The sequence below is a fragment of the Neurospora crassa genome, linkage group IV (genome assembly GCF_000182925.2).
Source record: "Neurospora crassa OR74A linkage group IV, whole genome shotgun sequence".
Lineage (NCBI taxonomy): Eukaryota > Fungi > Ascomycota > Sordariomycetes > Sordariales > Sordariaceae > Neurospora > Neurospora crassa.
The window spans coordinates 4,813,745-4,828,429 of NC_026504.1; the positions used below are offsets into that span (position 1 = coordinate 4,813,745).

The window sequence follows — 14,685 nt, forward strand, 5'->3', positions numbered from 1 at the left end:
ACGTGGTCCTCTTTGAATGGATTCCGCTACGCTGTCGAGAATGGAATGATAGAATATTATCGATGGGAAACCTTTTGATTTCGGTTGCGAGAATCCGACGATACACCCAGTCGGACTAAGATGTCATTTTACTGCTTATGTGTGTTTGTTGATCCGTCCAGGAATCTCACGAATACCGTTCTCGATGCTCGTTTATGCCCATCGGCCGTCACAAGACCGGCTGACACTCATCCCCAAGTAGTAGAGATTGCAACACCTTTTGGCAATTAACCAGTTCTCTACTATTTCTACCACTTGGGTATTTCTTTCAAAACTCCATCCGAGGCACACCTAACCATATGTAGCCTACCAGCCCTTGATGCATAGCCCTCACCACTCGCTGAAGATTGTAATCAGATATGCAAAAACAAATACAAAGCAAAAACAATTTTGCGAAGCCTCGACATAGTGAAACAGAACCGTGTTACGCTTCTGTCCCCAACCCAACTGAAAGCATTTCCAACCGGAACTGCAAACCTCTCTCGCCTCCATATCCATGAGTGACTGACTCCAGGTACGTCTCGTCTACTTGACAGCACGTGAACACCGCCATCGAAGTCCGTCCCACATGAGTCTGTCCCGGGATACCTAATCGTCCTGGACAAGCTCCTTGATTTCGTCCCGCCCACCAGGCAACAATTGCGCTCCGCCCCCACCCGTCGCCAGCAACTTCTCGGCGTCCTTCGCCGTGAGGTTGAAACGGTCAATCACCTTGCCACCGTCCTGGGCCCAGAAGCCAACTTCATCGATAATGTCGTAGACGATATCTTCGACTATTTGCTCCTCGTAGCGACCCGACACCGGCCGCAGGGGTTCTTGATTCGGCACACTTCCGTCGTCAAGCATGTCCACGTCGTCCTCATCGCCTACCCCGTTCTGCTGCTTCTGGGGAAGACCAGACCCAGGTGGTGGGAACCAGAAGTCTGGGCCAAAGTTCACCTCGACGGCGCCACCGCGGAAAACACTTACGGCTGGGTAGTATCCGACAGTTCCGTCGTCGAGAGCTTCTCTGCCGGCATGTGCCCCTGACTGAGTACTTTGTTTTGATGCGGGTGGTAGGAAGGCGAAGAGGTCAGTCCAAGGCGTGCCCATGTCCTTTCCATTTTTGTAAATCTTGATGTACGAGTTCGGCAGCGTCCGTAGCGACGGCAATGGGTGATTTGGGTTCGGCGGTTCCGGCGAGTTTGAGCTTGCCGATGCTACCGGCGCGGGACTGAACAAGTCTTCCAGCTCCTTGGTTGTGTGGTAGTCAATCTTCTCAAAGTAAATGTGTTGTTTGAACCGAATGGGGATCCGGTCCCGGATGATGTTGGGTGCCTCGAGCGATGGTTCGTCGTCTGCCAAGTCGACCGCAGGGTTATAATGCCCCGTTACAATCTTCCTGTGTAAATGTTCCGAAGGCAGCTGGATCTCCAGCCCGATCACATCTCCTTCTTTGATCTCCTCGCCAGGCGGGAAGAAGTCTTTCGGCCGTGACATGTGCACCTTTTGTCCAGCCACGTCTCGAATACCATAACTGTAGCAATCGAACCCGACGGGGGCGTCGAGAGAAGCCTCACGCCGCGCCCAGCCCACGCGAACGTGCCCATGCGCCTTGGTATCACCTTCGGAACCTGGCTCGCGCAGGGTGCCTCGAGTGACCTTGCACTCCCAATACCACCTGCCCTCTCGCACGGCCACGTTGGCTCGTGACATACGGAAGCCCTTGTCGGTGGTGACATGACGACCCTGTCGGTCAAAGTATACGTGGGAGGCAGAGTCCTCGAAGGCCATGTGGGCAGCGTACGGCTCGGTCTCGGTCTGGCGATAGTAGAACATGGAAGGAAACGTTGGGTCGGCTATACAGTGAGTGTAATGGAACGCTCGCTTGTTGAAGACACTGTAGGAAAAAGGCAAATCAGAATATGCTCCGCATGAATGGAGAATGGCGAAGGAGCAAATATAGATAAGACATACTGTTCGGTTGCATCAAAGAATTCGATGGTCTCGCCCTCGGGCCCTTGAACCTCATGATGGCTGGTGAAGACGGGACCGCGCGCGGGCTCGAAATCAGTAAGTTTGGGCGGAGCGAGCTTATAGCGCGCGGGGAGCAATTCGTTGATCAAGGGCTCTTTGTGTTGCTGCTTCGGGTCTGGAGTTGCTCTAGAACTATCGGAACCGCCTGCTGCTGCCTTGGCCTCCCTCTTCTTGAAGGAGTCCTTCTTTGTTCTCTTTTCGCGGTTTAGAACGGCTGCTTGCTGGGTGTCTTCGGGTGCCTGTATTTGGACTCTTGGAGCGGCCTTGTTATCTGGGTTTAGGGGTGATGGAACTGCTGGACTGTGGTCGTCTTCGAGCGTGCGCTTCTGAGGGATCGTCGTGGCAGCTCCGGAAGGTGTTTGCTCCCTTCGGGGAGAGCCTACGTCGCTGGCCATATGTAGCTCGGCAGACGTCGTGCTAGCAGTAACGTTGACAAATATTTAACTAAGTGATTAGTTTTGCTTTCGCAAGCTGTCCTTGTCCTGAAGTCGACTTGTGTTTGGACTCGAACGGCGAGCACTCCAAGTCCAAAGTAGGTACCGACGGGAGCTCTTCTGATCGACGACAGCTTATGGATGCTAAGAATAATCTGAGAATTGCCCGATGGTGATCCTACGGGTAAATGCTTTGGTACTCGGAGAAGACGCGTACTTTTGGAGAGCGCAATTGGGTTAAAGAGTCCAGTTTCGGAGCGATTTGATGTTCTTTCTGGGGATTTCTGTAAAGAGTTGAGAAATGTAAGAGGAAAGAAAGACATGTGAACCAGAAATGGTGGATGGAAGCTTCATCCACTCGACCAACAGCAGCAGCGTGTCGCGACAAAAGGGCGGGGCATCCTTCTGTTAGTGGTTAACGGCAGGCAGGGGTCCCGGAGCTTGGCTCGCTTGTTAGTTACCACATGCATGGGACACAAAAATGCTAACAGCGCGGGAACCTGTTGCCTGCCGCAAAAAGGTCTTGAGGTTGGCTAGCGCTTGACAGTTGATACTGGGAAAGACGCCAAGGCAGTTGCGTCGCGGGTGATTCCATTGTTCGCCTTGACGCCAGCGCTTTGAATTTCTGGATTTCTTCCCCATCAACACAACAACATTTCAACACTTTCAATTCCAATTCCAAGACAACCCCAACCCCGAGTGTCCTCCCACCTACCGGAACGACTCCCGCATCACTACAACGCCCGACGAGTATCCATAACGGCCGAGCGACAAGATGCCCGTCGTCAAGGGAGGTGTGTGGACCAACATCGAGGATGAAATCCTCAAGGCGTCGGTCAGCAAGTACGGCCTGAACCAGTGGGCCCGCGTCTCGTCGCTGCTGGCCCGCAAGACGCCCAAGCAGTGCAAGGCAAGATGGAACGAATGGCTGGATCCCAGCATCAAGAAGATCGAATGGAGCAAGGAGGAGGATGAGAAGCTGCTGCACCTCGCCAAGCTGATGCCGACCCAATGGCGTACCATTGCCCCCATCGTTGGAAGAACCGCAAACCAGTGCCTGGAAAGATACCAAAGACTTCTCGACGAAGCTGAGCAGAGGGAGGCGTCCGCTCTTGGGCTGACGGGCCCTGATGGAGGCGAAGCTCACGCGCCCAGCGCCGACGATGTTCGCAAACTACGTCCTGGCGAGGTCGACCCCGATCCGGAGACGAAACCCGCCCGTCCCGACACCATCGATCTCGATGAAGATGAGAAAGAAATGTTGAGCGAGGCTCGCGCGCGTCTGGCCAACACACAGGGTAAAAAGGCCAAGCGAAAGGCCCGTGAGCGACAGCAGGAGGAGTCACGCCGACTGGCCGCTCTCCAGAAGCGTCGCGAGTTGAAGACAGCCGGTATCAACATCAAGGTTACGACAAAGAAGCAGGGCCAGATGGACTACAATGCCGATATTCCATTCGAAAAGAAGCCTGTTCCCGGATTCTATGACACCACCGAGGAGATGTCTCGCAACGAGTACCAGCGCGCCCATTTCGACCCCAAGAAGCAGCAGGTTGGGAACAAGCGCAAGGGTGAAGAGGACGAGAGAGACGGCAAGAGGAGAAAGGGCGACAAGGACCCATCTGTGCAAGCCGCCCTCAAGGCCGGTCAACTGCAGAAGATGCGCGAGGCAGAACAGAGCAGCAAGCGGAGGGCTTTGGTCCTGCCAGCACCTCAGGTCGGCGAAGGCGAGTTGGAGGAAATTGTGAAGATGGGCATGATTGGCGAACGGGCAAATATGCTGGCTCGCGAAAGCGACAACGACGCAACTCGTGGCCTGATCAACAACTACTCGACACTCAACACCAATGCGCCAATCCGAACACCGATGGCCCCCGCTCAGGAAGACCACATCGCAAACGAGATCCGCAACATCCGAGCACTAACAGAGACGCAATCCTCGCTGCTCGGTGGAGAGAACACACCTCTACACCAGGGGGTGGGCTCTACCGGCTTCGAGTCGGTTGCGCCGCGGAAGCAGGTCATGTCAACCCCTAACCCCTTAGCCACCCCTTTGCGGGCAGCTGGAGCTGGTCCTGGCGCCACGCCCCTCCGCGTCGGCCAAACACCACTGCGCACTCCCCGTGATACATTTGCTCTCAATGATGCCGGTGACGAAATGTCCATGGTGGGCGGCACACCCCGAGATGTTAAGATGCGCGAGATGTCTATTCGGCACCAGCTCAAGCAAGGCCTCGCGTCTCTTCCCAAGCCCAAAGAGACCGAGTGGGAGCTCGAGCTGCCGGACGATCAGCAAGAGCCCAAGACCGCTGAGCAGCTGGAGGAGGATGCTGCTGAACGTGATCGACGAGAAAGGGAGATCAGGGAGGCGCGAGAGCTGTTGGAGCGCAAGAGACGTACCCAGGTCATGCAGCGGGATCTGCCTCGGCCTGTCCAAGTCGATTATCAGTCACTCTTGAAGGAAGCCTCGCAGGCCGAGGACCCTGTCAAGGTTCTCATCGCTCGTGAAGCGGCCTTGCTCGTAGCTCATGATGCCACCAAGTATCCTCTACCGGGAGCTCAGCCAACTGGCCGGGCACTGGAGATCCAGAAAATCGACGACGCCGCGTTGCAAGAGGCCAAGCTTCAGGTTCTGATGGAAATCAAGGATAAACCAAAGCCGGAAGAAGTTCAAGCGGTGTGGGAAAAGAGCAACAGCAGCTCCCTTTTGCTTGGGCTGGGATGCTATGAGGACGATGAAGAAGAAGAGCAGATTTCCACTATGCAAATTGCGCTTGAGGTATGTACAACTAACCCCTTTTCTGCCTCCTGCCTTCCGAAGGCTTACTGGCTAACCTAACCTGCAGGAGGTCATTGACCAAATCGTCGCCTCGGCAGAGAAGGGCAACAAGCTCGAGAAGAAGCTCAACCTGCATCTTGGCGGTTACAAGAATCGGGCTGAAATGCTGCGGAAGAAGATCAGTGAGGCTCACGAGGCGTTGGAGAAGGCGAACAACGCTCTGGGCGCTTTCAAGGTCCTCCAGTCCTCGGAGCAGGCCGCTATTCGGAACCGGCTGGCGGCGCTGCGTGAGGAGGTGGGCTTTGTGAGCACGAGGGAGAGAGAGGCGCAGGAGTTATACAGGAGGACGAGGGAAGAGCTGGATGCTTTGACGCTCAACGGGCCGAAGGCCAATGGGTTCCGCTGAATGATGTGTTGGAAGAGTGTGGTCAGGTTGTGAATAATTGAGTGTTGGTTAAACTCTGGCATGGCATGGTATGTCTGGCAACTGTCTGTGGAATGGCCACTGACGTCGAGCAGCTCAAAATAAGAAGCATTGAACATTATTATGTACTTGGAGGACGTCTCTCGATGCACCGTGTGAATATGTATAGTACGATGACCAACCTCCCTCTCAATATCAGTGAATTCTTCTCCTACGAGATTCTCACAACCCAGGGGCTTGGTAAGCGGGAGCCAAGGTGAACGCCAAATGCGAGTCATATCATATACACTGCAAAAAGCTTACCGGGGAGCGACGAAGCTTGTCTTCACTGGCAATCAGTCTGTACCGAGCTGTTCATTCAATCTCTCCTATCTCTCTCTCTGCTCTGTGTCTTTTTCTTCCCTCCCTCTTCTGGGAATGCATCCCTCCCTCTCCCTCTCTCTACCCTACACAAAACCAGACCAAAACAAAACAAAACAAAACAAAACAAAGACGCTCGCAGTAAATTTCCCCCAAAGCTAAGCCAAAATATGAAAAAAATTTTGCCATCCATCCCTCCAACGCCTTGCCTATATCTATCCCCTCTCTATCCTCTATTCTATCCTCTATCCCGTCCGCCCGTCTACCCTCATGAGCTTCGTTTTGCCAATCGGTCGTCGTCATCCTCTTCACTCTTCACTCTTCCTGAGTCCCCTCACTTGACGCAGGCGGAGGAGGTCTCATCGTAACCACCACCACCAGCAAAACACTAGCCACCACCATCCCAGCCAAAAAACAAGCAAAAATCAAGCGGCGTAAGAAAAGGCTGCGCGAGCGATGATGATGATGATGATGGGGTGAAGAAGTGGTCCGAGATGATGGGTGGTGGTGACCTGCGTCTGCTGAGGAATAAACCAACACGTCGTCGGCTGCTATAAGGGGAGTAGTCTCATCAGGCTTGGGCATGATGAACTGGTGCTGGGAGAAGAGATCCACGGCAGCGGCGGAGGTGGCGGCGGCGACGGCGTCTTGATCTTGTTCATGTTGCCGTTGTGGTTGTCCTTCATGCCGGCTACCACTAATGGTTGACGCATCATCGTCCTCGTCATCCTCCTCGTCATCGCTATCATCGGTTGACGTGGTATAAGACCCCGTAGTTGTAGATTCTTTCCGTCTTCGCCATGGTTGGGGAAGCGAGACGCTGTTCCGGACACCCTGAAACCGTGCAATCTGGCTGTAGTAGGATGAGTCAGGCGCTATGGACGAAGATGGGCCGAAAGATGGAAAGGGGCGGGTGTCGAGTGCTCCTGAGCGGACTGATGAGGCTTCGGCGTCGTCGTCTGTGAGCCATGAGGATGATGGTGGAGCTGGTGGTGCTGCTGCTGTAGGACTGTACATGCTGCCGGATTCGACGTCGCTGATTCGTCGGTCCCATCGACCTCGAGTTCGAGGACTGACGATGGACGAAGCCATAGATTCCGTCGTGGTGTTGCCGATGCTAACGCTGAGGAATGAACGTCCTGTTAAGGGGGTTTCTATACCACCGAGGCCACCACCGTAGAACTGGTTCCGTGATTGTCCGGTGTTTGCGAGAATGGCGGTAGCAATAGAATTTGGGGAGCTCATTGTGTGTATTTATTTTTGTTTTTGTTTTTTTTTCCTTTCATCGAGGTCCCCTTGTTTGAAGTGCCATATGAAAAAGGCCGTGTGTCGACGAATGGGAGAGCACCGTCGGAGATGAGAAATCGGGATAAAATGAAGTGAGAAGGAAGGAAGACGTTGTTGGGCTGAAATCCAAGCTGACAGTCAGTAGTCACATCGAAAATCGAAACAACGATGCGTTTGACCTTTAATATCCACTTTAAAGATCCCTAACCTCCCCCATTCTTTTTTCATGCGTTTATTTCCTCATTTTTCACCGAACATCTCCCGCTTCACTTTTTGAACTAGCATCAAATCCCCTGCAGATCCAGGCCTTTGCCGTCGGGCACTCGATGAGCACCCGCGTAAGGCCCAAAGTGACCATCCTCGCTGTCGGGTGACCAAGTTCGCCAAATTCATCTCCGCCCCGCACTGGTGATCCCCTCTGGCAGGGCTTATGTCGGAGGGGACGGTTGAAAACGGTCTAGCGGCTCCAGTGGGCTAGAACCCTTGTCCGTCAGTGCAATGCATGACCTGAATGGCTCCTAGCCCGGGGTGTCAGCAAGTGTTATGGATGCGGAGGTTGAGATGGGACGTTACCGCGAGGTTTGTTCCATTTGCTTTTGGTCTTTTTCTTTCTTTCTTTCTTTTTGTTTTTCTCCAAAAAGTATTCTTCCGCTCCTGCAACCCTTCTTTGCTTGGGATTTTGAAGTGTGGAGGCGGTAACCGAGGATCTGAATGGTAAGGTGGTGGGTGTACATTGGAGTGCGAGTGTGTAAGTCTAATTGCTGCTTTCTGCCATGGTAACTGAGGCACCTTTTGTCAGGTCAAGCTCCTCTCTGGAGATAACTTGGTCTTCCTTCAGATGCGGTGGGCGGATAAAACCTTTCGGTCGAGTAAAACAGTTATAAACCTTTCTAGCATATGCCAATCCCTTCTATGGCCTCAAACGCCGCCCTTCTCCCAAAACAAGTCATACCACATTCATTACCAGAACTGAAGGCCTACGCCTGGGTGCTTGCCAAAGCAGCAGGCACCAAGATCCCCGCCCCTGTGATTCCCCCATCATGGCAGGGCTCTAGTTTCACACGTATCCTTTTCCCTTGGGCTGCGAACTCTTCCTGCGTGATAAAATCCAAGAAGGCTTGCGTGTCTTTCAAGTAATCCTGGAAGTGCTGTATACAGCCGCCAGTATATCCCACTACAAGCTCTTCAACATTGTCACCATTAGCGACGCCAACTCGAACTGGTTCTGACGGGTCAGGAAGCTCGTCAGCGCAGCGCAAAAGTCCGATAGTGGCCGCCGCGACAATGCCTGCTGCTCGAGTTTGGATAGCCTTGGCTATGTGATACAGGGTGTCCGCATGATCGGATGTCCATGTAAATGTCGAATCCGTGGACAAGTCGAACTCTTTCTGTAACTGCTCCAGAATATCACCCTTGTCGCTACCCGGGTAGAAATGACTGAGGAAGGTTGTGGAGAGACCAAAGCGCTGGTGAAGCCCCTGGGGCAGATCCTCAGGCGGGACGCCTTGGACAGTGGTCAAAAAGTCCACAAATATGAGCCTCGCCAACTCGCCCAGATAGCGACCAGCGGTCATGTACTCTAATGGCTGGAAACCAGGGGCTTCGCATGCCTTGTCCAGCTCGTCGTCCCAGCGACTAATCAACCCAAGCATGCGTAGCGGCGATGCTGACCCGTTGATGCTCCATTCTGTGTTTACCGCAATCCCGACGTCCAAAAGGTCCCAGTCCTGCTGAACACTGATCAGACCCGGGAATTTATTTTTGTGCAGTTTGCTGAACTGGAGGGGGATCGTAGCGTTGCATCCAGTACCGACAATGAGGCCCATGGCTGCTTTCTGATTGGGCGCGGCTGGGTATTGATATACAAAGGATACCAATGTAGCCACAGCATCGTTGGTGATGGCGGCGATTTTTAAAGGAGGTAAGCCGGCTGTCCTGTGCTGTTCGTAACCCTTGATCAGGTGACCGCCCAGGTCTAGATCTGATGTGATGGCGAAGCCCTTGCCCATAGCCATCAAAGTAGCTTCGGAAAGCGAGGTCTGCTTCATGGGGAAGCTGAAGGTGACGCCCATGGGCAGCTCTTCGTCCGAAGATAACCCCCAAGTTTCACACCCTTTCCGAACCACCTGTGCAATGTGCTCTCCAACCCATCCAAAGAGATGTTCTGAGTTCTCGTGTTTGAGGTGATCCAGGATCGGCCATGACTGCTCGAGGAGACGATTTAGGCGGCGATCTTGGCCCTCGGATAGGAGTTCCACGAAGCCCACTCTCAAGTTTGAACCACCACTAAAGTCGAAAGTCAATATCAAGTACCGGGTGGAGTGGAAACCATGAACACTGTGGGGGTATCGTACATGTCCATGGCAAGGAAGCTGTTTTATCACATTGTCAGCAAGCTGCCACCACCCATTCCAAATGCCAAGTGCCGAGATGCAGCAACACGGTATGGGCAGATATCGAGAACTTACCGACCGGTGCTTTGGCGTCCCACAGGCCTCAAGATGGACATGGAAATGGGAGTTGGTAGGAACTGATTCAGCGATTCGGTACACAAGTGTTTGAAGTTGGAATAGAATTCCCTGGAGAGTTTCAAAGCAACGGCATTGTCCAGAGCCAAGGGCGTCAAGAACTGGCCGATGGTAGTCACAGCCGAGTGCGACATTGTTGCCAATTCGGTGTCTGCTGATGGTTGAAGTTGAGGTCGAGGGGGCTTGCTCTGGCTGCTAGTTGGCGTTATCGCGTTGTCATGTCTTGTCGAGCTTGAGATGATTGCTGGAAGAGAGGTTGAGAGGGGTCTGACTGGAGTGAGGCATGTGTTGTCTTTATACAAGCGGTTGAATCAATAGTTTGCGGCTGGGCAGTCTTATCTGAAGGAGCAATGGTCCATGAATCACGAGCGCTTGCTCGGGCTTTAGGTTGAATCAAGTAAAGTCCATGGCTCGGGGAGGAGTGAGTTGGATGGGCTTGTGGAGGATGATGTGGATTGTCGCAGAGGACGACCCATTCCGCCCATTCCCGCACTAGACTGCCCGGGCCAGGAGGTTGATTGATGTCACGTATCATCGGACACATCCATCCGAGTTTATACCTAGAGGTAGAGGTAGAGGTAGAGGTAGGTACCAACCATTCATAGGAATTGCCAGCAAGCACTTCGCAAGTGCAGTCAGTGGTGACAAAGACCCGGGAGCAATCAGCATGCCGCCTTCCATCCCAACACAATGGCAGGCATAACGGCTGATGTGATCAACGACCTCCCGTCGGAATGTTGCGGGGTTTCCAGTTGGGATGGATGGCGTCAACGGGGTTGCGGTTGCTCGCATGTAGCACATAGATTGCTGACAGTTTTACTGCTGTTAGCAGGTCCTGAATAAATTGTTAGCACACACGTCTCCACTCTCCATTCGGGACGAAGCAATCGAGGGTACCTGCGTGGTGAGACCTTCCATCTCATCAACCGGGCCATGTGGCCACGGCAGAGAGCAAACCTTTGTTTTCGATGACCAAGAGTATTCAATTCAACAACAAGCAAAACATCCGATATATCGTGGCCATCTTTTTAATAACAGCTCCTCGGTCTGGTGATAGAAAGACACGTAGCCATGGAGGTGTCCCGGGAAGCTGTTCGTCCGGGACTGACAGCGGGCAACTGCTAGAGGCACTTGGGTACCTTACCTGGGCTAACATTAACATTATGTAGTGTAGTGCTTCGCTTGCCTGATCCCCGGGTGCTGATAGAGACTCCGTCTCTGGACATAGGGTAGTGGTAGTAACACCCCCAGTTAAGCGCCAGGGCATCATCACTGGGATCCCATTGCTCCTTAGGTAGCACTCCACGTTATCGCGCCTGTCTCCACTTTGGATGGCTTGATGCTCCGTTCGTGACCCATTTGAGTAGGTGACGATGTAGGTAGTTGGACCCCAACATCAGATCTGCTGCCTCTCTCCGTCCTTTCCCCCGGACCTCAACTCTTCAACCCTGTCCACCATTTCGAACGGCATTTCTTGAAGCACTGCAGTGATACAAAGTATATTTACACAACACAGCGACACTTGATGAATGTTTAGCGATTTCGCAAACATGGACGAAAAAACTCTCTTACCAACGACAACACCAACCATCACCATATCACCACCACCTACTCCATCCAACCCCAACAGCAGCAGCAACCAAAATGGCCGCGATAAACACGCCCTCCGTCGCTTCCTCGTCGCCGTCTGCCTGATGGTAATGGTATGGACCCTGTGCGGGCTCGACATGGACCTCGACGACAACGATGTCCTATCGGAATGGTCGCTCGAGCAAATGCCGATATCGACTATCGACACCTTTACCGTACCAATCACCACCGATATCGACGTCGGCGGTGACGACGCTGACCACGAACCGGTCCCCCTTGAGGCGCATATCATGAGCAAATGCCCCGACGCGCGAGACTGTTTCCGGGAGTTGGTCCTGCCTGCTATGCAGAGGGTGCATACCAAGGTCAACTTTACCTTGTCGTTCATCGGAACGTACGTACTAGCAACAACAACAACAACAACAACAACACAATCCAGAGAGATAGGATAAACTGGGATGCTGATGATGATTGCAGACCGACCAACGGCGATGATGGAGTTGCTTGCAAGCACGGCCCAGAAGAGTGTAAGTGGGAGGAGATTTTTCCCGTTTTCCGTTTTGGGAAACAGACGGATGTGTCACGGGTGGAGACTGATATGATCGATTTGTTCTTCGTCTAGGCCTTGGAAACATCATTGAGCTTTGCGCCCAAAAGCTGTACCCCGATCCCAAGATCTTCCTTGGCTTCACCATGTGTTTGGCCAAGAACTACCATGAAATTCCTCAGCGGAGCTTGATCGAAGACTGTGCGCTCGAGCACGCCATCGACTTTGATCAGCTCAACCAATGTGCTACCAAGGACGACGGTGCCTTGGGTATCGGTTTGCTGAGGGACAGCGTCAAGAGAAGCGCCGATGTACGTTTGGTCCCTTCTTCCCGTTATACTGTAACCCAAATCACCCCGTCTCAAGGTATCATGTGGTATCTAACACACTTCTTCCCTCCTCTCCAGGCCGGCGTAACCAAGAGCTGCACCGTCCGCCTTGACAACGAGATCTTTTGCATCCGCGACGGTGGCAAGTGGTCTGACTGCCCTCACGGCTCCAGCGTCAACGACTTGGTCCTGGCGGTAGAGAAGCTGTACGGACGTGAGGTCTAGAACACCTACCTTATATAGTCACCGTGATTTACTTTTTTAATTTCTCCCCCTCCTCTTTTTGCTGCTGCTGCTGCTGCCGCTGCTGCTCCTTTGCCTTCTTCTTCTTCAACGGCCCAAAAACATCCTTCCACAAATCACTTTCCTCCCCAAGCGTATAGCACATAGTCAACTTCTCCATGCCAGCCTCCCCATCCCCCTCCATGACCTCCAACGTCTCAATAATACTATCCAACCCCACCGCTTTGCCCACCGCCTGCGTCGCCCCCGCCTCCAGCTGCACATGCACAATGTGAATGTGAAAGTGGTAATACGTAGGCTGGTAATGCACATAAAGCTTCAGCTGGTCCTCCTCAATGTCCGGGTACACCTGTGTCGTGGCCTCGACAAACTTCCTCTTCATGTGCCTCAAAAACGGCACATGCTTCTTCTTGAGGTCCCTTAAGCTCCAGAGATCCCTCCGTTCCACCAGCCCCAACAGGTGCAGCGCGTCCAGCGTCTTGCGGTCCCAGTTCAGATCCGGCAGCAACAAAAACCCTTCGTCGTCCGCGTCTTGCCCAAAGGGCGTGCGGTAGATGACGTCCTCGACTTCCTTGCGGCCTTCGATAATGTTGAAGACCCAGTTCAGTCGGCCGGCTTCGCGCTGCGCTTGCATATAGGGCCGCACGTGCAACTGGTAGAGGGCGGGCGTCTCGGTTACGTAGCGGACTAGTTGGCGGGAGTACTTGGCGATGTGTTTGGGCGTGCAGGGGTAGATTAGGTTGATTTTGAGGTCGGAGAAATCGGTTTGTTCGTCGTGGTCTTTTTCGGGGTCATTAGAGTTCGTGCTGCTGCTGCTGCCGCCGCTGCTGGCCATGTACCAGTGGTAAATATCGTTGGCGCCGAGGTTCTTGAGCGTGCGGAGGGTCAGGGGCGCAGAGGAGAGGTAGTCGGTTGAAGACGGGAAGGGAGCGCGCTCGAGGATTAGTAGGGCCGGTGAGGAGTCGATGGTGCCCAGGAGGGTGGTGCGGCGGCCGGCTTGGTCTGTTTAGTAGTGTGTGTAGAACATGGGTTAGTATACATGATGTTTTTGTGTTGGTCGAGCTGCCACTGAGCTTCCAGGTGGCTCTCTTCTTCAAGCAAGTTTCTATGGGGAGAGAGTGGAATGGTTACGCACCTTGGTTCAGTTGGCGCTCGAACTTGAACTTGGGCACAAGGGCCTCGGCGTTGGCCTTGACATCGGACATTGTCGGGGCTTGAGTGGTGTTTGGCTCTGTAGAGTAGTGTAGTGGTCGTATGTACGTACTCACGTAGGTAGGTATTCTGAAAGGGTTATTTGGGGCTCTATAGTAATGGGTGTTTGTATAGGAATATCCAAGTGGTGGGAATTTCGGTTGTCGAAGCAGGGGCAATTAGGTTCAGGTTCCGTTGTTGTTTGAAACACCAAACACTCGAGGTGACAAAAAGTTGAGACGAACGAACCTATGTATGTACGCCCTGATCAGCGCCTGAAGTGCCCTCCCCCGCAGTGGGGTCAAGCTACCTACCTGCGGGATGGATTCCTCCTAGCGAGGCGGGACGGGTGGACACTCGGCCACCTCAACCAGCCACCCCCCGGGCCGGGCTACACTTACATACGTAATGAGGTGTGATGGAGGTTAGGTTCCCGGGGGGGCGGGCCCCCTGACCAACCGTTGACGGGAACCTTGACGGTATTGTTACCTATCGTCGTCTAGGCCTCGACTCAGATATACCTTACGTAGGTTATAGGGGGAGCCAGCCCAAGTAGAGATATAAACTGGAACTGCCCTCATGGTACCAAGTATCTCTGGGTAAGATGGATATGACCAGACTTGACACGGGGAATAGGTACGAGTGTGTGTCGGCACATGTCAATTGTCTGCGAGAATCATTTGTAATGGAATTCTCTACATCTTCCCACTTGGCTGCTCTCCTGCTCCAAGTTGTGAAATCCTGGAAACATTACTACCTTTAGCTATAGGTAACTATAATCCTAACGTAATCACTTGATAAGCTTGATGTTAACGAGTTTAACCGACATTGTTCAGTTGTATTCATTCCACAACCTATGCTTGGACTTTTCGGCATCATATCAGGACGCTACCTCGGGAACAACTGAAACAGCAAAAAAAA

General features: G+C 53.1%; 6 protein-coding genes across 6 annotated transcripts; 2 read left to right on the forward strand and 4 right to left on the reverse strand.

Annotated features, from left to right (window-relative positions):
- Positions 1 to 64: 64 nt before the first annotated feature.
- On the reverse strand, positions 65 to 2,821 carry NCU06993 (Ash2-trithorax family protein). Its single transcript, XM_957540.2, has 2 exons — positions 1,996 to 2,821; positions 65 to 1,918 (listed from the first exon to the last, which is right to left on the reverse strand). The coding sequence occupies exons 1-2, from the start codon at positions 2,448 to 2,450 to the stop codon at positions 628 to 630; spliced, it is 1,746 nt and encodes a 581-aa protein (XP_962633.1). The 5' UTR covers positions 2,451 to 2,821; the 3' UTR covers positions 65 to 627.
- A 280-nt stretch (positions 2,822 to 3,101) lies between these two features.
- NCU06994 (pre-mRNA-splicing factor cef-1) lies at positions 3,102 to 5,923 on the forward strand. Its single transcript, XM_957541.2, has 2 exons — positions 3,102 to 5,265; positions 5,333 to 5,923. The coding sequence occupies exons 1-2, from the start codon at positions 3,265 to 3,267 to the stop codon at positions 5,669 to 5,671; spliced, it is 2,340 nt and encodes a 779-aa protein (XP_962634.1). The 5' UTR covers positions 3,102 to 3,264; the 3' UTR covers positions 5,672 to 5,923.
- Positions 5,924 to 6,383: 460 nt separating this feature from the next.
- NCU06995 (hypothetical protein) lies at positions 6,384 to 7,294 on the reverse strand (the record flags this gene model as incomplete). Its single annotated transcript, XM_957542.1, has 2 exons — positions 6,384 to 6,437; positions 6,584 to 7,294. 2 exons carry the CDS (start codon positions 7,292 to 7,294, stop codon positions 6,384 to 6,386), a joined length of 765 nt encoding a protein of 254 aa, XP_962635.1.
- Positions 7,295 to 7,955: 661 nt separating this feature from the next.
- Positions 7,956 to 10,965, reverse strand: NCU06996 (hexokinase-2). The gene is made up of 3 exons (XM_957543.3): positions 10,762 to 10,965; positions 9,805 to 10,699; positions 7,956 to 9,708 (listed from the first exon to the last, which is right to left on the reverse strand). Exon 3 carries the CDS (start codon positions 9,406 to 9,408, stop codon positions 8,314 to 8,316), a length of 1,095 nt encoding a protein of 364 aa, XP_962636.3. The 5' UTR covers positions 9,409 to 9,708; positions 9,805 to 10,699; positions 10,762 to 10,965; the 3' UTR covers positions 7,956 to 8,313.
- A 303-nt stretch (positions 10,966 to 11,268) lies between these two features.
- NCU06997 (hypothetical protein) lies at positions 11,269 to 13,547 on the forward strand. Its single transcript, XM_957544.3, has 4 exons — positions 11,269 to 11,848; positions 11,932 to 11,981; positions 12,077 to 12,312; positions 12,409 to 13,547. Exons 1-4 carry the CDS (start codon positions 11,394 to 11,396, stop codon positions 12,553 to 12,555), a joined length of 888 nt encoding a protein of 295 aa, XP_962637.2. The 5' UTR covers positions 11,269 to 11,393; the 3' UTR covers positions 12,556 to 13,547.
- On the reverse strand, positions 12,002 to 13,976 carry NCU06998 (scavenger mRNA decapping enzyme). Its single transcript, XM_957545.2, has 2 exons — positions 13,709 to 13,976; positions 12,002 to 13,575 (listed from the first exon to the last, which is right to left on the reverse strand). The coding sequence occupies exons 1-2, from the start codon at positions 13,776 to 13,778 to the stop codon at positions 12,584 to 12,586; spliced, it is 1,062 nt and encodes a 353-aa protein (XP_962638.2). The 5' UTR covers positions 13,779 to 13,976; the 3' UTR covers positions 12,002 to 12,583.
- Between the last annotated feature and the right edge of the window lie 709 nt (positions 13,977 to 14,685).